Below are 24,960 nucleotides of genomic sequence, written 5' to 3'. Positions count from 1 at the left end.
ATAGGATACAGCCTACTTAGTATTGTGTTGAATTTCAAATACAAATGTTGACAACCATTCCAGTTAAGAGCCTACTTTTTTCACATGCAAGTTAGGTGTCTGGCCACCTGATGTCAGTGTAGTCCCAGTAGTGTATCTCGAGGGTAGGACTCTATGGACCTCGGTGGATAGGCAGGAGCATAAAGAAAAATAAGCGTAAGCGTAAACATATCGTTGTAAAAAAAAAATCTGTACCTTGAGCTAAAATTATTTTGTTCATTCATTTGTTCATCCTGACATCATAAAATTGTGTTATCGGTAGAAAAATCGGAGAAAATGTTTTACCCTATTCATCTTGGCCAACTCAGAGCCTGCCTAGACTGTAGTCACAGTTGCTGTCCAGCTTGACAGAGTTTGGGCAGTTCCATCATTCAAATAAGTCTCAGAGCAACAGTCATCCTGTCTCAGTCAGTCTGACTGAGCTCTTGTTATTGATAAAACAAAGATGGATACCCATATATGGAAATGTGTTATTTTGGGGGGAAATGCTTGGGAAGAAATTTGGAGCTGATGTCCTGGGCAGCATTCCTACATTTTGGAGAAAGAGAACACAGAGACTAAAGACCGGTAGTTATACTCAATCATAGTTACCTAACCTTAAACTTAACCCATAGACATACAGTATTGTACTAACAACACAATAAAAATGAATTTGTTTATTTTTATTTAATCATGGCAAGGCATCAAGTCATCAGGTTTGAAACGTCATGTTTATATAGGGTTCATTCTAAAATGTATTCCTTGAACACTATGTCTGCATTTAGACAAGAGTAAACACAGACAGAGGGTGTAAGCGTGACACATTGCTAAAAGATTTGTAGACGATCCTGGAAGTGAGGGAAGCCCATGGGCTGTGAAGCCGCTGATCCAGGACATAGTTTACTCACTACCACTAACAGGAAAATAGAACAATTGTGTATGTACACTAGACCAAGAGTAGACCATAGAAGTTACAGAAAACATACACAACCGTTCAATAGGACTATCTCTGAAGGGAGAGTTTGTCTTCAAAGACCTGAGAATCAAGGAAACAAATAAAAATAAGAAAGTGTATAGGGGTGCCTCACGTAGACTGCCTCATGAGAGTGACATTGCTCTAGAGCCTATATATAAGGTTATTGTTTCATTCTGCTTTGAATGCATTGAATGTTGGCTAACTGCATCCATGTAGAACATTTCCCTGCATGGCTGGCAACCATGATCACCGTGAATATTCAGGAGCCATTGAGTTTAAAGGGTAAAATTGACATCATATCAAGCACATTAGCATAATGATGTATTTATGATGACTGACCCACAAGTGGTGAAAAACACTAGCTAGTGGACAGCTACACAGGCTACAGTGTTGCCTAAGGGGATGTCCTACTTCTGGACAGACCTGTAGGCTATAGTTAAGTATGCAAACTTGTTTACATGCGTAATGCTAATAATGTATGCAGACTGGTTTACATGCATGATGATAATGTTCTAGCCAAGTGAATAAATACAGCACTGTAAGCATTTAAAAGCTATATTTAAGAAAGGTTAGATGAAAATGTGGCTGGAAACTACACATTCTTTGGATCCCTAATCCTAATTTAGTTACTATTCCCTGTTGACCATTGCATTTTTTTCACCAAACACCTCAAAGCAGCATATTCCTCCATTGCATACTTCACTACTATGAGGTCCAAAACACTTTTACAACCAAAGTGCAGCTCAGTCCAATAACTCACTCATAACATGAGTGACTACTCATTCGGGCATACAATAAGCATCAGAGAACAGAACTGTGAACAGAGACAGAAGAGAACAGGCCTGTCTTACTCAACCCATTCTACACTGTCTGTCTGTGTGTCAGTATTCCAGTCTGTCTGACACAAACAGACTGGAAGAAAGTGCCAGGCACATATAGGCATATATACAATCGCAGGACAGGCTCAGCAAGGACAATCTGAACCCCCTAATATGTGTCAGAGTTGACATGAATAACAAATAGCCTACATGTGTTCATGTAGCAGTTCTTAAACTATTATACAAATGTTTCCTATGCTGGAAGACGGAAAACACATCTCTACTATGCTGTGCTCCAAAGGAAAAATAAGATGACCAAAAACATGAATCAAATATTACCTTCTCTCATAACGATGCACTCCTGTCTAGCAAGCTAATCTCAACAGAGGTTATCTTAAATGTGTCTGAAGTGACTAGCAATCTCTCCTCTCTTTCTTCCTCTTCTTTTCTTTCTCTACATTTGCTTCTCTTCTTTTCTATACACCCTTTCAGTCTTTTTTGCGCCTCTTATACTCTTCTTTCCCTCTGGACAATACTTTGCCATGGAAGGGAAATACAAGCAGAGAGAAAACAGACTTCCATCAAGTCAGATGATCCGATTTGTCAGTCCCATAATCACCACCTTCCTCTCTCATTGGCTCGATGGCTCCTGAGGAGTTCAGAGATGGGCTGGAGCAAGACGGATTGGAGGAATTGCTGTGTGTATCGTCCTCCTCCCTCTCAGCCCTTACCACCCTCCCCTGTGACTCCTCCCTCTTCCTCTCCTTCCCCTTCTCCTCCATGGTCCACATGCTGTCCTCCAGCTCGTCCTCCTTTCCCTGAACCTCTCTGTCAAAGTCCAGCAGCTCCTCCATCATCTCCTCTATCTCCGTCTCTCCGTCCATCTCCCCTTCCACTTCAGAGCGCAGCTCCCCCATGCTCTCTGTCCTGTTAGCATCATCATCGTCACCTCTACCTTCCGGCTCGCTGACCTGGCTCTCTCCAAACTCTAGGATGGTAGGCAGGTTCCCCTGCTTGGGACAGCGCTTTCTCAGGCTGAGCAGGAAGGGCTGAGGCAGGGAGAAGATGTCCACGTTGTTGCCCAGGTCGATCCAGGTCACACTAGGGAAGCTGTCCGAGTCCTTCAGGCTGTCCGTCAGCTCCTTGAGCACAGCACGCGTCAGACGGTTGCCGTTCAGCGCCAGGGTCTCCAGATGTGGCAGAGCTGCCAGGGTGGGCAGCAGCAGGAGGAAGGCCTCGTCTGTGAGCTCGGTGAAGCCCAGCTCCAGGCTGCACAGGGTGGCCGCATGACGCTGCAGGTGGCAGCACAGGCGCTCCATGTCCCTCACTACAAGGGGAATCCCTGATAGGTCCAGCGCTCCGCTGGGGGGAGGAGTGGACAGCACCACCTTAAGACTGTGTGTGTGTGGGGGGACGGGGTGGTTAGATAGAGGGAGAGTTGTTGAGGTGGTGAGCACTTAGTTAAATTAAAGTTGAATGCAGCATAAGATGAGGCAAGGCAGAACAGTGTGCTTATTGTAAGATGTAGCCAAAAAGCTCTGAATCAACTCAGGCTTGGACAGAGAATAAGGTGATCACTGCCTACACAGCTACACACTTTATACATAAACACACATGCACACAGCAATGCATATCCTCACCATGCTTGAGGCTTCCTCTTTAGAAGGCCCCGGCGTCTCCACTGAGAGTGAGGACTCAGGTGATAGGTCAGTTGGCGACACACCTTCTCCATGGCGCCCAGAGAATCCCCCTCCTGAAAGTCAGGGAGAAGGGCAGAAGGACAGACAAAACAGGTTAATCATTGTTGACAGGAGGTCATAATGAACCGAGAGAAGCAGATAGGGACAGAAGGGAGAAGTGAGGAGCTAAGAGGAGTGTAGAGCAAAGAGAAACACGAGAGAATCACAGGATGTGAGCTGAATTAGAAATGAGAGAGGACCAACCAAGAGAGCACACAGAGAGAGACAGATAAAGAAGGAAAAGCTCTGTAGATCATCGACACAGATACAAAAGGTTTACATATCACCCATTCTATCTCTCTTCCTCTCTCTTCTCCATGTCCCTAATGGATTGTTACTTTCACACACATCTTTCCATGTCTTTAATGAAAACACACATCGTTCAATACTCACAGCAAATGCACAGTTGGAGTGTCTCTAATCTAATAGTGAGACCAAGACAGTCAGGAGGATGTGACTCTTATAGCATCTGATATTACGGCATGTCTGTTTATGTTGTACACAAGCACTTGCTTCTACAAAATAAGGTAACTGACCACAATATGAAAACATAATAGATGTGCCCTACCGTCTTGGGGCAGTGGACATATCTGGCCAGGCTGATGATGAGGTCGTGAGTGATGGGGTCCACCAGATTCCTGAAGCTGGCGTAGCGGTACAGCACATCATCCAGCGATGTGGACTCCATCCCCAAGTCCTACACACACACACACAGGTGGGGGTTAAGGGTTTGTGCTTGTGTGAGGTCATAGATAACCTATTTCTTCCTTTATAATGAGAAGCTATGAAACTTCAATAGATCATTCACAATTTATATTCCACATTACTGAACAAGAATTGTATTTAAGCAGCAATTAATTATTATGTTTGCCCAGTAACCAATTTTGAATATGTAGATCCTAATTGAAACAAAGACACTGTAAAATAAATCTAATATCCTTACTCAGAGAAATGCTAATTGAAACAGAGAAGGTACAGAGATGCTAACTAAGAAGGACAAGCTAACTCAGACAGCGATGCTGAAAGATAATGTTAACTGAGGCAGAGATAATAACTGTGCATGCCATTTTAGCTTTCAACAAGGTTCCTGTTCATTTAATGAACTCTTGTTTGTTCAAAACCTCAGACTATTGCCACGGTTTCCGGAAAAAAATGCACCTGGACAGCAGAGACAGATTTTCTCAATGCTATAGAGCATCTCCCTTTCTGGCCCACCCTCAACCTCTTGTCCACTTCTACTCCTCGCCTCCCCCTCAACTAATCACAACCTCTTGTTTTAATCACTGCTCTTTAGATCCGTAACAGCGGGACAATCCTTTGAGGCTTGGGATTGGTTGACCTTTAGCACAATCCACTATATTCCCATCATGCATAGTTGTTTACACAGCTGATAACTCATCACTCATCTGAGACCAGTCAAAAATGTATGTATGTGTAGCCTATCTTGTCAAATCAACCACATCAAGTTTAAACAAATGATGTCCTATTTTCCTTGCCATTTAATTTCCTTTGCCTTCCCTCTTCTCAATCTCCATCTCATTCACTTGAATTTTGTTTGGGATCTCTCTATCTTCTGCCATGATTCTCTATTCTCTATCTCTATTTTTGAATGACTTCTCTGGGAAAGTTAAATACAACAAAACAACTGACAGCCTTAGCTGGTCTATCTGTCAAAGCTGTACAGTATATCTCTTTCCCCAATTAGGTAGCCATGTTTATTTCAGATTTTGAGAGAGATCTGTGGTCAACAGCTTTGTTAGGCAGCAATGAGAGGTCTGTGTGTAGCAGTTCAGAACTAGCCGGGTTGTTATGTAGCAGTGCCACAAAGATGGAGACTGAAGAAAGCTACCTGTCGGAGTGTCTTCAGCATCTCTGTGGCCTCATCCTGTCGGCCCTGCCTGGCGAGTAGCAGCATGTCCTGGATCATGCAAATACGCCGCTGGTAGGGGGGTGCCGTCCCGCCACGGCCCAGGCGATCACCTGACCTCAACATGAATGAGGCAAAGATGTCACCTCTTTCTTTGCTTGGTGTCCGTTTCCAGCCATGTTGTGGGCTAGGTCCAGCATCTGGGCCTGCTCCTTTGGTCTGTCTGGCACCCATCTTCTTGATGGTTTCAATGTGAACTGCAGTTAAGACTTGATAAAGAGGGGAAATGAGTTTGAACCTTCTATGTTGTGCTAAACATATTTTAATACCGGTTTAGTACTGGTTCAAGTTCAGTTCAGAACTAGCCGGCATCCTGATGCCAGGTGAAGAGTTCAAGACTTCCACTAGTCTGGCCTGCGAGACATAACCCCACTTTGGAATTACAGCATCAACAGAGATTCCTATTTGAAGTTGGTCTTGTAATGGGACAGTTGGTGACGAGCCTGTGGTGTTGGCCCCTCGAAATTGAAAGTCTAACCAAAAAAAGGCTCTCCATCAATGACCATAACTTTTGTTGTGCAATTTGTTGCCTCACATGAATCCAATAATATTTGCAGTAGCCTATGTTAAATATCTGACAATGACATTGATGGCGACACTCGGCCTTGTATTCCAGTCACATAATCGGTCATTTAAATCATTACTAGCCTAAGCCCCAATTCATGCTGAACTAACACCAAGAAAAATCCCGTCAGGTCGGGAAGATCTCCAATGATGCTGCAAGTCGCATGGCCGAACACATACGAGTGCGCACTCGTTTCCTCAGCAAAGTCCTTAAGCACACATTTCTATTGGACACCGTCTTGGATCTAAATAGCATTTGCCGCCCATTACAGCGGGGAAATATTAAGTGTTTTAAATTCTATATTTTTTCGCGCTGGTGTTGTCTCCCGGACTCCTTGTTGTTAAATCAAGAATTAGAGCAGCTCAAGCAAGACAACGTTCGTCAAACGTAAGAACAAGAAACACGCCAAAAAGCAGAAAAATAGAGACAGGGCATGGTATTGTTTACATCCTCAATGGTTCGTTCCTCTGTCGACCGAGCTTTCCAAATAATTCGTAGGCTACATGATGTGATGTAGGCTACGTCTCACGGAGGATTTTGCCTTTCTTTTTCCAAAAACATTACAGCATTCTCACGAATGAATATCCGTAAAAAACTATCGCAACTTAAAAACTATCGGAAACCAGCGCTTCTGAACTAAACATCTATTGGGTCACGCCAAGAAGACTGGCTCAAGGTGGCTAGATTCTAGACTGAATTATCGCCAGTGCGCGCAGTGCGTGTGCGCCCCTTTCACCGCGCACAGGGCAGGGAGGGGCTGGTTTGAAAAAAACGTCCAACTATTTTCTTCGTGAGAGATGCCAAGACCAGCAAAACAAATTAGCCTCCTATAGCCTATTCCACATACTACTAGGTTTCTAAGGACGAACAAACTTTGCCTACACATTGCACGTAAGCTTAGCGTAAGAATGCATAAATATTCTATTGTGCTCGACTTTCCAGTGGTGTAACATGATGACAGTGAACACTTCAAAGACTCGCTATTTTTAGGGGCCAATATCCAGCTGCTCACAAAGGTGGCACCTCATCGGCAGAGCAGACTGAACGGATGTGTATCCCCCTAGTGGTGACCATGTTGGCCAGGCATTCACTTTCACGTCAAGGAAGGTAGACATTTGTCTGAAACAGCAGGTGAGCTGAAAGCTGACAAGACAATATGAAGTTATCGCACCATCCTGTGAAACTGTTCTGCCTCTTTGACAATATCAAAACAAAAGAAATCAAACCATTGTCAAAATGTACATTTCTTTATTAGTTTGGACTTTACAACTCTATTTACAGTCTCACAGTTAGCTCGTTCATCCTTTCTCAAAATCTACTCAGGGTAAGAGGACCAACTAGTTACCACAACTGTAGTTTCTTCAAAAAACTGTCAAGAGCCACATCAGTCCTTCTCACAGAGATAGACACAGACTGCTTAGTCCTGAGCAAGGCACAGCACAGATGCACTTCCTCTCCTAAACAAGGCTTCAGCCAGACCAGAAGGGTTAGGTTGCAATTCGGGCCTGGCACAACACCAGGATCCAGCCTGATAAAAAAGATGCAGACATGGTCTCCCCATTACATTCAGGGTGTGGATGATATTGCTTTAATATCAACAGTGGAAAACACCAATAACAATAGCACACCCTTACTGTTTGAAATACCTCCCTAAATCTGAACTCACACGCTTTCTCTCTGCGCTCACTCCTTTGCTGCCTCATACTGACCCCTCTAGAAATGTTAGGCTGGTACAACCAGATGCAATGTCGGGTGAACATTAATTCCTGTTTATAAATGAGCATATCTAAAAATGCTCATAATTACAATGTTTTTTGAAAACTCTCACGACAAAATGTATGTAAGGAGGATGGGTATGTTTGATCCGTTCCTCAGCATGGCTTGTCCCATCTTTGTTGCAGCGCCAGGGTGGATTTAAAAGGTGTAGCCAGCAGGGGGGGCCTTGTCATCCTTGTTGCTCTCCAGGGAGAATGGAGGAATACGCACATCAAAGTGGGAGCCATCAGTTCTCTCAATACGGAACGTCCCCCTACACACAGGAAGGAAGGAATGAAAGAAGGAACAAAGAAAAGAAGACTTTTTAAATTTTGATTGTGTATCAAGGGTGAACAATGAAGGCTGCTTCTCACCACATGTGTCCACTGGGTGCCTGCAAAGACACATGGCTGCTGTACTGAAAGGCTGGCTGCTCCTTGGACAACACTGGCTCCTGGAGGAACACAAACATACACCAGGGGTCATAGAACACAGTTGGTGTGAGGTTGCATACCTCAATCATCAAATTCAAGAACTTTCAAAATACAATGGGAGTGTTTCTGATGGACAGAGTATGTGATGCTACGCACACGTCCCACCACTCCTCGTCCTCTGACGGTCTCCAGGGTTCCTGACAGACTGAAGATCCTCCAGTGTCTCTCTCTCAGCTGAACCACCTCCTCCCCCATGTTCTCCAGACGGATACAGTACCGCCACTGTGTATACACACCAGCAGCAAGTTCACATATCCTGTTCATACTCAGTACCAGTGACCTGGGAATTGTGATTGTGTGTCTTGCTAGGAAGGTCCCTCATTAAATCAGGAAAATAATATGGCTGCTTACCCAGTACACATGAGAGTTCTGTGCCTCCTGAAAGAAACAAGGGTTATTTATTATTATGTTTTGTACATATTCCTATGTGGAAGGACTTGTCTTTCATACCATTGGTACCCTTACAGAAAAGGATAGAAACCTTAAACCTTCATGCCCTTGTAGAAAAGGATAGGATCCCGTACCCTCATGCCCATGTAGAAGGGGATGACAGTGACTCTGATGTTCTCTGTGGTCTCACGGTGCACGTCCGACAGCTCCAACCAGGGGTGGTTCTTTTCCTGCCATGCCTTCAAGGTGTCCCGCTCAGTAAATGGTGGCGCTAGTTACCCGTACAGGAAAGCCATTTAATCAAACATGGCTGACATGCCCGATCAAATACCTACGTATATATATGCCATGGTGTACTGCATGACCATTCTTCTGCATTTTTCACACAGTAATTTAAACTCTTCACACACTGAACTTTGGGGTGATTTAACCTATAGACACACAGTATATTGTATATGAATAGCACATGACTAACCAGCACACACACAGAATCCTGATATGGCTATTTTATTTTCAAGAGTGAGATCTACCAATTTTGGACCTCTGAAATAATCAGAACAAGATTATGACATGAGTGCTGGCCATCAATTCATTATTGGTGACTAAACCTGTTCCCATCCCATAGTTGTAAGAGATCATGTGAAGGAAATACTTTTGGCAGGGTTGAACATGAGGAAGCGCTCAAACAGCTCGTGCTGGATGGGGACCTGCTCTGCAGAGTTGTATGGCAATATGTCTTCATGGCTCACATAATCCAGACCTATGAAAAGGAGACAAAAAGAGAGGGAGCCAGAGAGAGCGTTAGAGCATCTCACTACATGAAAATACAAGTCTTCCTCTAGTCCCGATTCCACCTGTTCTTCTGTTGCTACCTGGGATGGCGTAGAGGGCTCTGCTGTCGTCATGATTGGCAAGGAATGTAACTGCTTCAGTCTGGGACCTCTGGGACTGGTAACACAACAAGAAACAACAATAAGACTGATGTAGGCAGCAGCACTACATGAACCCAGGAAGAAATAACCTTTTTTTTTTTTAAAGGATTAACAGGAGCCTAGTCTCTCTTTGACTAAAGGTTGGTTGTAGGCTTGGTCTCAGTTCTAAGACTAAGAGTTGGAGGTTAAAAGCCAGACACTCTTGAAGCATTGCATTATGATATTAATGATTATATAATATGATTATAACTTCTACGCAGAGTGCAAGAGGAGTGAACCAGTATTTAACCATCATTAATAGGGGTCTAACAATACACCTATTCGTATTGATCAGTTCAGTATGAGGCTTTCGGTTTGGAGGCCAGCAGGGCTAAAACAAACATTGCCTCACAGCTAACGGTGGTAGTGGATCCAACCATTGCAGTACTTACTATGTGGGGGCAGTCCCTGGTGTCGATGAGGACCTGATAGTAGGTGTGAGTCTTCCCCTTCACCTCCTTAGAGCCGTGTGGCCCAGGAGGCTCGGGCTTACTGGAACAAACAATCACACAGGTGAGGAAATCTGACCATGGGTTTGGGTGAGTCTACATGTCCAACGGACAGAGTTATGTTGATGTAGGAGGGACTACCTTTCAGACATGGGCGGGGTAATATCTCTGTCGTAGAGCCTGGCGTGCCAAGGGAACAACACAATCCCTCTGTAGCCAAACACACTGTGGAGGAACAGCTAGGGAGACAAGAGACATGACCTGGGTTACTCCAGTAATGGTGGGGGATTCCTGGTGTCCATCCCGTGGTCTACCTGGTAAACTGAAAGGCCAGGGCTGGTCCCAGTGTCAGGAGATACTCCACTCCAATTAACATGCAATCCAATGGGAATAAATAAGTGTGTACTATCATAGGGTTATGTGCAGTAATACTACTATCATAAAACATTACAATCACTGCTGACTGTTATTTTATGGAATCAACCAACCACCAGTTTTTGTGAGAATTAAGTTGTGATGTTTGCAAGGAGAGAAGGAAAATGTTACCTGTCCCGTTTCATATTTGCCATGCTGTTTTGGCGCCTCAAACACTCCCACAGTCTCCAGAACTTTTCCCTCCGGCCTGTTCCTACCAAACACAGACTGTGACACACTGGAGCTATATCGCAATCCTATAGCACCATCTCTTCAACATTGGAGCTAAATCACAATTCTTTATCACCATCCATATACCACTGGACCTACATTACACTATGATGACACTGGAAGTATAACAATATAGCAAAAACACGTAATACAATTGATATCCTACAATTTTAACACTAGCCTACATATCATTGCAGTTGTAAAAGTGGTCTGAAATCCTATCCTGCAGCAAAAATATAACACCTCATCACAATCCTGTAGAATTAATTAGCACTGTAACACCAGCTGTGACATTACATTAAGCAATAACACTCCCTAACAGTGTCAACAAGTAACAGTGACCTATTGAAAATCCTGTATACCCATCTGTGAGAAATCCACAGGTTAGCATGTTTTTTGATACAAAATCAATCTTACTGCCATGCGACGCTCTCTCAGCAATGGTTCAGAGCCAGCTCCACAGTGAGATTGTAAATAGTGCTGTCCTCATCTAGGCCTAGCCTTGGGTTTTAATTGCTTTCTACAGACTATTGTAGCACATCATATGTATGAATCATACTTCTGACGAAGGTCAACCCAAGTGCAGCAATTTTGTGTTAGTACCTGTGTGTAGCCTACATCAGGCAATCTGGAATGAGCCTGTGGTTTAAACTTCTCAGTGTGTATTTAAGTAGTGTCCATATGTTCCTTTTATACTTTCAACTCAAACTGTCAATTAGTTTTAATGCTTAATAAGCTTCATGGTGCACACTGAAGGCAGTGGAGAAAGTCGTCGAGGAGATTACAGTAGCTCGCTAGCTAGCTAGTAGCAGCAGCAGCACAAGGCTGCATTTGACAAGTAGTTTTCTGGGCTGCTGTACATGTGTGCGCCTCATTATGAATTCCTTAGATGGATGACAGGAACCGTGGGTAGATATGTATGCCAAATTCACATGATTTTTTTCACCGTGTAATCTCAAAGACTGCCAAATAGGTTATTACGCACCACCAGGCAACCTGCTTAAGAAAAGGACAGCTAGTACTAGTAGTGTGGCTAGCTGGCTAGCTTGAGAGTGCTTACCGTGACGACATGAACCTCGTCTGTTGAATGTTCGGAAGTCTGCACGCTAAACACTGTAAACGGGGTATTTTTAATTCGCTCCCAGTACTATTGTAAATAATACGCAACATTCTTTGTGTATTTTTCTTGTTATATTTACTGACAGTCGTCAGAAATCCTTGTCGTATCGCACAGGCAGCCATCTTTCTTTTTGTGTGCATACGCATGCACTGTAGGTGTGTCATAAGCATGCTGATGTTAGTTCAAATGTAAGTGTGCAACACTGGCTTGTGGGTTAGCTACTCTGCAGTGTGGAATGCTATGAAACAGTAATGGACACAGGATCTCATTAAAACAGGACATAGAGTGTCATTTATTTCAAAGCTGATTATAGGCTACTACTATTTCAGTGACAAAGAGATGGAAAATGGAGAAGCATTATTGGAAATATGACCTGGCTGAGCAACACCCAGTCCAACCTGCAGGGGCAATATTTCTGAAATCGGAAAGGAGGAAGAAAAAAAGAAAAATAACAGCAGTCACATGACATGGATTGAATATGGCTGCGTTCTTAGACTTCCTCGGCAGATGATTTTACATCTAAAATCTTATTCGTTTTATGATTTCATTAGGAATATGAAGAATTTTTATCTCGTACATGGGTAAATTTTGTTCATTGTGTATGCCCGCTAGTTAATCTGCCATTTTGCGAAGAGAACCGCACTTCATCGTTTAGCTCAGCTATAGCCACCTCAGGTAGTTAGAGCTACGAATTCTAAAACAACTCACCATTTGTTAAGATATAACGATGGCATCGTCTTTTGTGATTGGTACCAAATTTCGCGAGAGATTGAACGATTTACTTGGACAGTCTAACCTAGCTGTTCCTCCCGAACTTCGCGAGGAACTTCGGAACATCGTCGAAAAGGAGGAACCATCTACCCTGACCTTCCGAACAGCAAGAACAATTCACAAGTGTCTTCAAGAGAACGGTTTGTAGTGAGTCTGTTGGCGGTACAGTTTGATGTTACTGAGCCCCTGCAATAGTAGTATGGTACTAGTAGTAAACATATCAGTGTTCTGGGTCATTCGAGGTATAAATCACATTCGTATAGAAAAGTGGTACAATATGTTTTGTCGGTACCTTTTTGTTAAAACAGGAATTATAGTGTGCCGAAGCAACACTAGCTCTGCCTTGGTACTGAACAGTAGTAGTGTTCTGTATACTATACGGTTCTGTATATGCCATTGGGGCTAAATAAGCTTTACTTCCAGGTCATCCAGTTTTCCTTCATGATCTCTTGGAGGACAGTATCTTGTTCCTGCCACAGGTGGAGATGCCACCCAGGGTGAGTTACACCTCTTATATTCCTTTGTCTGTCTGACCTCCTGGCTGGAAGTGTCAAACCACTTGCATAGCTCCAGGAGTCAATGGGGCCTACAAATGTGTTAGTGTTTCTGTGTGATTAAACAGAACCCTGAGCTGGTGGCTCGTCTGGAGAAGATCAAAGCCAAGCTGGCTAATGAGGAGTACAATAGGATCACACGAAACGTCAATGCACAGGTAAATACAAGCGCTGTTATGTGCCATTTGTAACAAGCACAAGGACAGGTACATTTGAATTCTTTATACTGCTCCTCTTGACCGTTTCCTAGCAGTCTAACTCCTGTGTGGTGGTTCTAATAAATTTGGTACCAGATAGGAACTCTGGTCCAATAACTTATGAGCACTGAACACAGAGAGGAAAAATGGTGTATACAGTTTTAGATTTTCAAGAGAAAAAAACATTCAGCTATATTTTTGCGTTTGGGCGGGGGTTATAGTTATAAAAGTATAACAGGATGTTTTGAATGATTTTGTGTACTCCAGGAAATCAATCGCCATGGCACTTTAGCAGACTTTGGAAGGGAAGGTTGGTGTCCATACAACACTGAGCATACCTGACTTATAAATATCTCCAACCCTAACCTCTATCACTCTGAACCTAACCCTCTCACCCCATCTATTGTGTGATTATCTTATCTCTGTCTCTCCTCAGTGCGATCCGCCAAGGCAGTTGTTGTAACAGTCTTCAACTTCCTGGTGACAGTAGCAGCTACGTTCGCCTGTTCCTACATGGGCAGCCAGTACCTGTTCACAGAGACAGCAGCAGTATGCAAATTATTTTGTGTATATATCTGTTATATGTGGGGTTGTGTGTGTTCTTGAGAATAATATTTGCTGTCTGTGTGTTTCAGAGGGTGATAGCTGCTGTGATCGCTGCCTCTGTGGTTGGCCTAGCAGAACTCTATGTTCTAGTGAGGACAATGGAGGGGGAGCTTGGAGAACCCTAGGATTTGTGGAAGGAGTAGGGAAACCCTATCAACCATAGGAGTCTGGAAGCCTTCAAACCATGGTTCAGATTAACATTCCAGCTGTTTAGGCTGATAAATGGACTAAACTATAAATATTACACTTAAATGGTCAGATTCAATCAACATTGTACACTGTACCTAACTACTGTTTTTAAAATAATTTGTTGTGTTTGTCATATTTATTTGCCCTAATTTGTTTTTGTGGTCTAAAAATCCTGTTCTGTCTCACAATGTGGGGTGAAAGTTAACGGTTCCATGAGTTAATAAAGTGTTCAGTTGCCCCTGCTATCTTTGTGTTTGGTATGGTACCAATACTTATTCAAGTATTCACTGCCTTTGCCATGACGGCAATAGGTGTGCCAAGCCTATAGCATCATACTCAAAAAGACTTGAGGCTGTAATTGCTGACAAAGGTGCTTCAACAAGGTATTGAGCAAAGGCTGTGAATTATTTTAGTTCTTAATTTTTTCACCTGGTCATTATGGGTGTAGAATTTAAAGGGGAAAAATGTATCAATTTTGGAATAAGGAATGAATAAATGTGGAGAAAGTGAAGCGCTGTGATTACTTTCCAGATGCATTGTAGCTTGATAGTTAAGAGTTCTGTTCTGGTGCTAAACGAGTATCTGTGAGTCTGTGCTGCTATGTAGAATTCTGACCAGTTGTCAGATGTGCAGGTACTATCAGTCGTAGGTTAGGCTATGTCCAGGACAGGGTGAGGGTGGGTGTGTACTGGACTGCTGATCTGTCAGGGGTAAGAGGCCTTCTATGGCCCAGGGAACAAAAACAACCAATTACAATGTCCCTCTGTGAGCCGGAGTATGAAAAGTCTAAATCCTCCACAACAACAGAGATCTGTCAGGATGCAAAACAATTCTAATATTATATCTAAAGATCTGATCCTGCCCCACTGTACCAATATCTGATCAGTAAATAAGCATTTGTCCTTTCATCTCAACTGAAAGATTAAACCATGTAACTACATCTGGAATACAAAAAAGTATCTAAGATCTGAGATTTGACACCAGGATTAAGGGTTTATTGAAAGATGATTTGGTATTAAAGATTATTATGATATGCAGAGATCAGTGTCCAGCAGTCTCCTGTCATATTTGTCCTGTAGACTCACATATAACAATTCAGTGCAGAACCTAAATCCAGCCAGAATTAAAGCTAAGCTGATAGATTCTGAGCTCCAGTTCTAATTTATTTCTTATTATTCATTTTCCCCTCTGTCCATCTCATACTTACAGGGAAAAAAATCTACAGAGAATAATTATATCTGTCGTGGTATCTTTCCACAAGGAATCATTTTAATCTGGATATTTTGAAAGATAATACTCCCCAAAGAGCTAAACATTTCAAGGATCAAATCTCTGGTCAGATAGTGGGTCTCTACAACCAGATAAGTTTGTCTAAACAACTGGCTTAATGTTTTTCATATCAGCTAGCTTCTCAGGTCACAACATACACAGCCAATACAGTCTTTCTAAACACCACAGACTACTGAACATAATGTAAACTGAACGGGAAACTGTTTAAATTCTTAATTTTGCTAATTAGATATCACACTTACAAGATGGCAAACGACACACACACTACTTGATGTAAAAAGTATTGCTGCTTAGTTACCACAGTTTGGTCACTGTAAAAACAAATACACATGATGGACAGGAGAGTCATGAAGGAGTTTTAGATGGGGAAGAGAAGGCAGGGATGCTCCCATCATCCATTTCCAGTCTTGATGTAATTGTTCTGTTTCAGAATGGTCAATATATAACAATGCAATGAGTTTTTAATTTATGGTGTGGATATCAGGGGAGGCATAGTCACAGTCAGGAGCGATAGGGTTCAGAACTCCAGAAAGTTGGTGACGATGGCAGCGTTGTAGATGAGGTCAGAAATGTAGCCCATGGAGGTCTGTGTCTGGGCAGGGCCCATGTCCCAGTACATCTGCTGAGGGTTGGAAGGCACCACCTGGTCCACTGAACAGTGAGCCCCATACTTGGTGGCACCACCAGCCAGACTCTGGGACGTGTAGTTCCTGAACCCTGAGGCCACGGCACAGGCCTGATAAGGATGGGAAGTGTGGGGATGTCTGAGCATGGCTGCAGGGGCAGGCAAGGCTCCCAGGGGAAGGCGACAGTCGTCCTCCCAGAGGAGAGACTCTGACAAGTTGGGAGAGACGGGCGGGGGCTGGCGGGAGGTTGGGTAGTTGCAGAGGTTGCGCCAGTCAGAACAGAACAGCTGCTGCAGTCCATCCTCACACTGGCTCTGGTCCGGCCTGAACAGCTCCATGGCAGGGGTGGAGGAATAGGAGGAGGGCCCAGGAGAGCGAACTCTGGCCCGGAGTTGGCAGGCTGCAGGAGCACATCCTCCATGAACAACCTTGGTTGACTTAAGGAGTCTACCACTCTTGATGCTCCTGGCACGTCTGTTTTGGAACCACACCTATAACACAAGCATAAAGATCAGGGTAAATCCATCGCCCGTGTCAAGAGCGGCCTTTCAAACTGACCTTATCAGAGGTCATTAATTAGTTACCAACCTGGATTTTGCTTTCGGGAAGACGAGTGTGCGCTGCCAAGCGCTCACGGAGGGTAATATCTGGGTATGGCGTCATGGCGAACGCTTGCTCAAGTTCCGATAATTGCGCACGGCTGAAGATGGTTCTTTTGCGTTTCCGCTGACCTTCACTATATCCGCCTCGTTCAGGCGACGGGACAGCGGCAGACCCATCACTTCTCATGTCTGCATGGCAAATGATTCAGTATAGTAACAAACAAAATCCCATTTGAGGTTAAAACTCAATTTCCGTTTGAGCAATAGCTCAATCCGAAACAGTTTTATTGGGGTGCCCTGGTGGGTCACCGGATAAGAGCACATAATGGCTAAAGACTTAACGCAGGGGCCCATACTCGATTCCCTCACGGACCATTAGCCTCTTCCTTCTCTCCCTGCTTTCCTGTCTCTACAAATAAAGCCGACAAGTTTTAGCCTTAAATACAGGTGAAGGAATCATTTTTTATTATCATACATCATCTCAATAAAACTCGACAGATATTAACATGTATCAATAAGAAAAAATGACATTTGAGATTTGAGAAAATGTATAGTAAATTCTATCAAATATGTTCTTTACTTTAGGTGGGTCTATATTAATTAATGTTCTTTGTTGTCATTACTACGGAAAACAGTGTTAGTCTAACTTTTTGATTTTAGATTAAAAAAGCATTTCCACCATACCTTTACCGTCATCTTGGTCTCCAAAAGGCGCAGTAAAGTCTCTGTGGTCAGTGTATGCACGCTCAGGAAAGTCTGGGTGGGCAAAAAGAGCCATATTCTGTCTATGATCAACTTGGCCAGATGTCATGGGTAAATATGCACCCGGTGCTGGGTTGTGAAGATCCCTTTATACCCCACGCACGCCGTCGCTCACCCCGAATCAATCTGCGCATGGTTCAGGTGTTAGGGGCTTGTAATATTGAGTCCGTCTCTTTAATCCTCATCGCTATTTCCCGGGCAGAAAGGCGACGATATTAAGCTGCGGTTTCCGCTGCTGTTGATTTCTGACACTCCGCGTGGATCTGTTTGTCAGATGATGGTCCGATGGGCCATCCATGTGGAAACCCCGTTGAGATGACTGCTTGGCGCACGGACTGAGCAGGACGTCCAGGGACTAGGTGGCCAGAGGTTCTGTAGAATCGTCGGGTCTGAACAAACCCGGGCCTACCGGGCAGAGCATTAGAAAAACTGTTGTCTGTAAATTTACTTTTGACTCTTAGATTTGTTCATATAACCTATGCTTTCTTTTGATTTAAAAGTGAATAGGCAACCTGTGTAGTAGGAAGGAACCAAGTAGCCTATAATTATCTAAACGGTTAAGACACTAGGGTAGTGACCGACTAAACCGTTTCATGCGTAATTCATGTCAGACGTAGAATAGGTTGATATAGTGTTTGTGAAGATTTTAGACCTTGCGAATGTTTACACAGTAGTTGAGATCAATCAGTGAACAATTCCGCTTTGTGGTGTCGCATTCATTAATGTTAATTATGATCTATAAAAAAATAAATGATACAATCTTTTCAGTAACCCTTGGGACAGTTAAGGCATTGTGTAGTTCCCTCAGTTACATGGTACTGGATTTTGAGTACATGTGAATCCCCATGACACTTCAGTATAGACTGCCATAGCGCAAATACGTTTTACATGTTGTAAAAAACAAAAGTATGATTTATGGCATATCTGCACATTGAAAGGTCACTGTCTACCTGTGTTTCTGATACTGTGTTTGTTGTCCTTCCTTCCTCATTAAGAGCTCTGTGAGGTGGCCTAAGCCCTGGTTGAGGGGCTTATGGCTAAACAATAAAAAAAAAACAACAGATGCATCCTTTAGACAAGCTTTGTCTTATAACTCATGTTGTCCCACAGAACCAAATGATGACAGTTGAGAAACTGAATAAAAATAGAACTATGATCAAGTGACTGTTACAGTTGTCACATACTATGGCATTTGTCAGTCTCATCCCAAAAGCCATGCGCTGTCCAGTGCAATAATCTGAGGACATTTTTCATTTCCCAATTTTTTCCTGCTATGTCAATAGATAATCAAAACCTCATACATACACGCTGTAGAAAGTCAGAGAGGCATACATACTCACACACATAGTCAGAGAAACAGTCAGATACTTGACAGAAATAGTCAAGTATCTGTTTTCAGGGCTTATTGTTTTGCACTGTCTCAGGGCTTGCAGTTGTCCATAGCTTAACTCCAGGGTGTATCTGTGTCTCTTATTAGTCTTGTGAGACCTCATGGTGATGAGACTGCAGTGCTGCTGAAGTGTTCTGTTTTTACCATCAGGGGTCAGTGTAGTCTGTCCAGAATCTGTCCAACTGTGCAGCTCTCTTGCTAACCCCAGGAGAGAGAGTTGGGACAGTTATGGAAGAGGGAAGGGTTGTCCTTCAGCAGGTCTGAATGGGTCAAAGGAAGGAGAGCATCCAGGCTGTAGTCGGGAATTTGGGACTGGGAGTAGGCTTGGATTGGGAACAGAGTATAGGGTGTAGTGTTGGATATGGGACTGGGCCTGCAGTGTAGTGGATATGTTACTGAGCCCAGGGTAGGGTGTGGTGGTGGATATGGTTGTGGGCCCAGGGTAGGGTGTGGTGGTGGATATGGTTGTGGGCCCAGGGTAGGGTGTGGTGGTGGATATGGTTGTGGGCCCAGGGTATGGGTGTGGTGGTGGATATGGTTGTGGGCCCAGATAGGGTGTAGTAGTGGATGTGGGACTGGGTCTGGGTCATCACTCAAACTTCCTCAGGTGGTTGTAGAGGGACTGGACGTAGGTAAAGACACACATGGGGTCTGGCTTTCTGCCCATCACCATCATATCCTCCACCTCGATCAGACGGTCGCAGTTTGCCTTCTCCCTGGAACAACAATATTGGTCAGTGGGGCTGACCTTAACTAACTGAACAAGACAGAAGTGAAGAGGAGGAAAGGGGAGGAGAGAGAAGGAAGGCATGGAGAAGAGGATGGAGGGTGGGGAACTTCCAGACAGACAATCTAGACAGAGATGCAAACGGAAATTTTGTAATGTAATCCCAAGTGTTTTAATGCATGAGCGCTATTAATGATTAGCATGGACTGTGACTAGTCAGAAAGTGATTCTATGAATCTTGTTTCTATTTGTGGTTGTGCGTGCAGGACACTCTGCCCCTCTAAAGTTACCCATGGAAAACGCTTTAAAAGAGCACATGTGTTTGATAAACAGTTGAAGGCACCAGGCTCATTTGGTTTATCTATTATGATCAGTCAGAGGTGCTCTATTCTTGTAAACCAGAGCTGCTCTGTTCTAAATAAATAAAGCTGGTGCTGTAATTGTGTCATTTTACATTTTGTATTTGTTGTCGGTTCAGGGAAAACACAATTTCCACATATGCTTCTTACTCTGCGGTACGGAAGGCCAACTCAAAGTTGTGTTTGCGGTTGGCAGGAGTCAGGAGGTTGTAATCAAACTCTGTTGGGAAGAAGGAATGGACCAGTGCACAAAAAGCCATGCCGTCACTCCAAGTAGATGAAAAGTTCTGGATGTCGATATTCTGTAGAATATGAGGAAGTGAGGTGAGGTTAAAAGAATGTGTCCGTGTACAAAGTAAACAAGACATGAGAACAAACCAGATATGTGAAAACATTGAAAGCAATAAATATTATACTTCACTACCAGGCAAACACAATAGTAATTAAACACTGGTATAAAAAGTTCACATGGTCGCCTGAGACTGAAGCATGTTTACCTGGTAGCCTATGGTTTTGGAGCGACACCACTCCAGGAGGATCTGTTTGATGCTGCTGGCACTGGAAACTCCAAAACTCTGAGAACGTTTTAGCTTTGGCTTGGAGTCCACAGTTTTAGGCCTACTAAGAGGGGGAGGGAGAGAGTAAGAGACTGACAGGTCAGAAAAACAAGCAGACACCAGCCAGATGCTGAGATCACGGATGAAGGTTTAATTCAGCAGTTACCTGTCTGCTTCAGAATCAAGCTTCTCAAAGAGTGGTCGGCGCACCTGCGCACCGATGTTTCGGGGCAGAGTCTGTGACCTTACTAGCTCCCGCCTTCTCTCCACACCCCTCCCCAGAGACACACCTCTGCTCACATCCATGACCCTGAGACAGACACATATGTTAGACAGACAGACAGATCAGATGCAGATACAGTCAGGCAGACAGACAGATAGAACAGCAATAAAGTCTTGTTTGAATGCAGTCAGCTGGACTAAATATTTGAACTTGCCTCTCTGTATCAAGCTGGTGCAGACCACAACTGACTGACTGACGGGTTGCGGACCTGTCTGCAAAGGACACACAAGCAGAGTTGACCATAGAGATGAAAACTGCACCACACAAGGTATTAGGTCTAGTTCTAGTTCTTGATAATCCTTTTGATGCATACCTGTTCCTAGTTCGAGGTGCATTTAGTGAATTTACAGAAGCTGCTTCACACTCTTACCTTGAAGTTGTGGAGAACCCAGCGCTCTGATGGGAGATGGAGTCAAAGTCTTCATTAAGGAAACTACAATAGAAGGAGAAGAGTCACAGTAATGGATTAGTCAGAGAGTTACGTGGAATGTGGAGGTGTACAGAAGAGGCCTTCATCACACCTCGCCTCAGTTAACAATTGAAATTGAAAGCTCTTTGTGAGTCAGTTTTAGGTGAAGGACTTGGTTGCTAAGATGTAGATAAGCAATAATTAGATTGATCTCTCTCTTACCTGGCTGTGAGAGGGTCTCTGGGGTTTGTAGAGGCTGCTTGTTGTTACCAGTTGATTGACTAAGGGGCAGGGGCTCTGAGACATGCAAGGGACTGACAGGATTACTGGAGGACTCAGGGATGTTCATGAGGGAGGTTGCTGAGGCTTCAGACACCTTGGTTGTGGCAGTTATGGGCAGGTGTGGCATCGGTATGGCAACAGATGCAGCATGTTGGTGTGGGCCGTCAGTGTCTTGCAGGCTCTTCCCAAAGAGCATGGTTGAATGTTCTGATTGAAAGAACGAATGCACATGCATTTACCAAGAACAAATATAACATATATGCTGCTGTTCTAAGTTCTTAGGACGCACCCCTTTGAGGTTGAGTACATTCTTCTGGTAAAGGTTAATGTTGGGGAACCTGGGTGAGTGGGAGTTTTACCTGGGTGAGAAGAGTGTTTGTCTGGAGTTGTAAATGGTTTGTCTGAGGCAATAGAGTGTCCATTCTCAAGCCCAGAGGAGGGAGGAGCTGGTTCCTCACGTTCAATACTCTGCAAAGCACACATACAGAAATGCCATCACACTGCACTATTAACAGGCAGTCTAATATCACAAGAATCTGGCAAAAAGCACTTTCAGTAACTTCTCTCTCGCTCTCTCTTTCACTCTACATCCCTCTCTCTCTTTTAAAGAGACAGTACACACATAAAAATACAGACATACAGCATATACAAAATAGTGAGAGATAGAGTCTAAGATATCTCATCACAGAGGAATGTGACCGGGGTGTGTGTTTTCCCCTCTGTGTGCGTGACAGTGTGTGAGTGGAGAGCGGAGGAGGGAGCTGTATACTCTTGTATGTCAGAGATGGGGAGAAACACATTAACCTGGAAAATATACTGTCTTTAACTGAGTAAGTTCCAGGATGTGCGTGATGCCTGTGTCTGGGTTTTGTCACTGTGACAGGGTTAGTGTGGTCTGATGGATTTTCCACAGAGAACTCTCAGATAACACACACACCTCTTATCTATCTCTTAGTCACATGACCTGTTGAGTTAGTCACACCAGACTCTGTGCTCGGCTCCTTCAGTGTTTTGGCTGGGAGTCAGTCAATGACCAGATTCATATGGTGAGGCTGGACAGCCGCATCCTAAATTTGGCGTTAACTCTAACTAGGTATGGCAGCGAAGAAGCAGTGCTAAAAGTCAGGTGTCTGGGTGTGTGCGGGTGTGTATGAGTTCGACAGGTGTGGATGTGCAGTAACAACTTGCGAAGCTGATGGCAGGTCTACACACATTCCCCTGGCAGCTCTCTAGCTGTGGCTACACGGCTGCTTATCAGAGTCACATCTGTGTGCAGACTGTTGCTTATTCAGAGAGCAGCTTTGAGTGAAAACCAAGGCAAAGAAGTGGTCTCATGATCTGCACCAGTCAGTTATGATATGAGCCTAACCTGTCATCAGTTATCAAATCAGTTAACCACAGTGACACAGTAGTAATACTACTGAGCATATTGCGGTAACCAAAAGATATCACATTAACTAGACACAGTTATAATGCCACACACACAATTTAGTCTTGTCATGAAGCTTTTAAAGAAAAACCATCATGCTGTGGGTGGTTATCTCTTGAATTCAAGATAACATCCCCTAACAGAGACCCCAAGCAGAGACAGCATGACAAGCAACTAGTAGGGCACAGAGGAGGTTGATTATTTTGCAGGACACTTGTGTTATTCTGTAGGCTACTCACATTAGTCTTGCTGGACACTGTGAAGGTGGCTTTGCTGGAGAAGCGGGCCGTGGTGGGGCTGGAGACTGGGCCAGTCGGGCTGGAGACTGGGCCAGTGGGGCTGGAAACTGGGCCAGGGGTGGTGGAGACTGAGTCAAAAAGACTGGACACTGGGCCAAGACAGCTTGAGTCTAGACCAGAAGGGGTGGACACTTGAGCTCCCAGACCAGGACCAGGGGGATTACTAGAGCTAATGAGGGAAAAAGGGGGAGATGGGGGACTTGTCTGGCTGATGTTTGACTGTGCTACCTGGGGCTTGGTCTGGGACTGGGTCTGGGTCCTGTTCTGGCCGTGTGTGTCCTGAAGATCCCAGTGGTTGTGGTTGTTCAGCACTGCACTGCGATCCCACAGCTTCCCAGTGAGGAGCTCCACCTGTCGGGTCAGAGTCTCCAATTGAACCCGGAGCTGCCGGTTCTCCTGCTGCAGCTGGGCCACCGCCTGGCCCAACGCCCCCCCCAGCCCTGCCTCCTCTAAGCGCAGCTCCACACCCTGCTTGAAGGTACTAACGTCCATGTGAATCTTCCTGACAGCGTCCCTCAGGGTTCCCTCGTAGCGGGCCAGCACGGCACACACTGTTTCCTCTCCTGACACATCCTCGTCTGTCAGCTGATTGCTGTCCATGCCTGCTCTGGATAGCACACAGGGAGGTAAAGGGACTGGGGGTTGAGGGTCAGGGGTCACGGTCTGTTAACTATCCCTCTGGCAGTAATCTCTGTCTCCCTTCACCAGGCTCCCTGCTGGCTTCTGTCTCTTCCCCAGTCTGGGTTGGGGTGGGGGTGAGGGTAGGCCTTAGATTTAGGGTGCCCACTGGACTGGGGAGAGGCAGGCTGTGAGCAGATGTCTGACCTCCAGATTTCCACAAAGCAGATCTGAGAGGAAAGACCTAAAGACACAGATCTGAAGAGTCAAAACATGTACTAGAAGTGGATCACTTTTCTACAAAACTTCTTCAGACAAAAGCATTGTTCTGACATCTGATAGAAACCTTAAACATTTAAATACTTATATAAATGAATTTAACACAAGTTTGGTTAAGATCCACAAATTCAAACACAACTACACAACATATTATGAGATTTGAGCATGACAGATTCTTAACATGAGAAATGAGTACATAAGTAGAAGACAGAAAAATATTCAAAACTAACAAAAGAACTGCCAGTGAGTCACTTCAACTTTCTTTACTGGGTGTAAATGTGTGTCTGTGTGCATCTGTCTTTCTGTTAGTTTGCATATGGTGTATGTGTGCAATAGCAGAAACCCATATCCCAGTAAAGTTAACCCAACTCACCTCTCAAACTCTGGAATAGTTTCCTCTGTATGTGCCAGCTGTGTGTAGGAGTGTGTGTCTGCTCTGCTCAGCACACAGCTCTCCGCCTCGTCTCCCACGCTCACTGAGGGCGTGAACAGTGCAAAAGAGGGAGGTGGAGAGATAGGAAGAGGGAGGAATGGAGGGATGGAAAAGGAGGGATAAAGGGACAGAGAGAGGCAGACAGTCGTCCTGTTATGGGACTCTTCTTCTTTATGTTCTCGTCCTGCCATCTCCCCTCCCCCTCTTCACCCCTCCCCATTCTTTGGTGCTGTGAGTGCTGTGATGTTGTTGCAGACCAGAACCATAACCCCCCCCCCCCCCCCCCCCCCCTGTGTAACAGGACCCTCTCAGAACAAACATTCCAGATGAGAGATAGAGGTGTGTGTGTGTGTGTATTGGGGGCACAATGCCTTCCAGGCCAATGGTGCCAGCATGCAGGGACAGACGGACACATGACACATGATCGGTCA

The 24,960-nt window shown here is 44.4% G+C and overlaps 5 protein-coding genes across 8 annotated transcripts; 1 reads left to right on the top strand and 4 right to left on the bottom strand.

Moving 5' to 3' along the window:
* Positions 1 to 690: 690 nt before the first annotated feature.
* lrrc75a (leucine rich repeat containing 75A) lies at positions 691 to 6,740 on the bottom strand. The gene is made up of 4 exons (XM_062473347.1): positions 5,401 to 6,740; positions 4,120 to 4,248; positions 3,453 to 3,565; positions 691 to 3,207 (listed from the first exon to the last, which is right to left on the bottom strand). The coding sequence occupies exons 1-4, from the start codon at positions 5,650 to 5,652 to the stop codon at positions 2,394 to 2,396; spliced, it is 1,308 nt and encodes a 435-aa protein (XP_062329331.1). The 5' UTR covers positions 5,653 to 6,740; the 3' UTR covers positions 691 to 2,393.
* Positions 6,741 to 7,279: 539 nt separating this feature from the next.
* poldip2 (polymerase (DNA-directed), delta interacting protein 2) lies at positions 7,280 to 12,031 on the bottom strand. Of its 2 annotated transcripts, none has more exons than XM_062472219.1 (11): positions 11,808 to 12,031; positions 10,649 to 10,730; positions 10,244 to 10,341; positions 10,046 to 10,145; positions 9,555 to 9,630; positions 9,335 to 9,442; positions 8,817 to 8,953; positions 8,644 to 8,670; positions 8,389 to 8,514; positions 8,173 to 8,252; positions 7,280 to 8,072 (listed from the first exon to the last, which is right to left on the bottom strand). In XM_062472219.1, exons 1-11 carry the CDS (start codon positions 12,029 to 12,031, stop codon positions 7,958 to 7,960), a joined length of 1,173 nt encoding a protein of 390 aa, XP_062328203.1. In that variant the 3' UTR covers positions 7,280 to 7,957. The 2 variants fall into 2 exon arrangements, with proteins under 2 accessions (XP_062328203.1, XP_062328204.1); XM_062472220.1 differs by having other exon boundaries at positions 7,281 to 8,072; positions 10,649 to 10,724; positions 11,808 to 12,029.
* On the top strand, positions 11,626 to 14,427 carry tmem199 (transmembrane protein 199). 2 transcript variants are annotated; one of them, XM_062472223.1, is made up of 7 exons: positions 11,626 to 11,664; positions 12,658 to 12,778; positions 13,062 to 13,135; positions 13,261 to 13,350; positions 13,657 to 13,699; positions 13,826 to 13,938; positions 14,025 to 14,427. In XM_062472223.1, exons 1-7 carry the CDS (start codon positions 11,641 to 11,643, stop codon positions 14,118 to 14,120), a joined length of 561 nt encoding a protein of 186 aa, XP_062328207.1. In that variant the 5' UTR covers positions 11,626 to 11,640; the 3' UTR covers positions 14,121 to 14,427. The 2 variants fall into 2 exon arrangements, with proteins under 2 accessions (XP_062328207.1, XP_062328206.1); XM_062472222.1 differs by lacking the exon at positions 11,626 to 11,664 and having other exon boundaries at positions 12,076 to 12,778.
* A 731-nt stretch (positions 14,428 to 15,158) lies between these two features.
* Positions 15,159 to 18,388, bottom strand: sebox (SEBOX homeobox). Its single transcript, XM_062472221.1, has 3 exons — positions 17,387 to 18,388; positions 16,689 to 16,891; positions 15,159 to 16,591 (listed from the first exon to the last, which is right to left on the bottom strand). Exons 1-3 carry the CDS (start codon positions 17,511 to 17,513, stop codon positions 15,992 to 15,994), a joined length of 930 nt encoding a protein of 309 aa, XP_062328205.1. The 5' UTR covers positions 17,514 to 18,388; the 3' UTR covers positions 15,159 to 15,991.
* Positions 18,389 to 19,237: 849 nt separating this feature from the next.
* smtnl (smoothelin, like) lies at positions 19,238 to 24,711 on the bottom strand. Of its 2 annotated transcripts, none has more exons than XM_062472218.1 (10): positions 24,470 to 24,711; positions 23,140 to 24,061; positions 21,831 to 21,939; positions 21,412 to 21,678; positions 21,151 to 21,213; positions 20,935 to 20,992; positions 20,664 to 20,807; positions 20,438 to 20,558; positions 20,091 to 20,242; positions 19,238 to 19,570 (listed from the first exon to the last, which is right to left on the bottom strand). In XM_062472218.1, the coding sequence occupies exons 2-10, from the start codon at positions 23,797 to 23,799 to the stop codon at positions 19,444 to 19,446; spliced, it is 1,701 nt and encodes a 566-aa protein (XP_062328202.1). In that variant the 5' UTR covers positions 23,800 to 24,061; positions 24,470 to 24,711; the 3' UTR covers positions 19,238 to 19,443. The 2 variants fall into 2 exon arrangements, with proteins under 2 accessions (XP_062328202.1, XP_062328201.1); XM_062472217.1 differs by having other exon boundaries at positions 20,438 to 20,561; positions 24,470 to 24,709.
* Positions 24,712 to 24,960: the final 249 nt, after the last annotated feature.

The sequence above is a fragment of the Osmerus eperlanus genome, chromosome 11 (assembly GCF_963692335.1).
Source record: "Osmerus eperlanus chromosome 11, fOsmEpe2.1, whole genome shotgun sequence".
In the NCBI taxonomy this organism is placed as follows: Eukaryota; Metazoa; Chordata; class Actinopteri; order Osmeriformes; family Osmeridae; genus Osmerus; species Osmerus eperlanus.
Note: the sequence above shows the minus strand (reverse complement) of the source record. Positions and strands in the feature narration are given on the sequence as shown.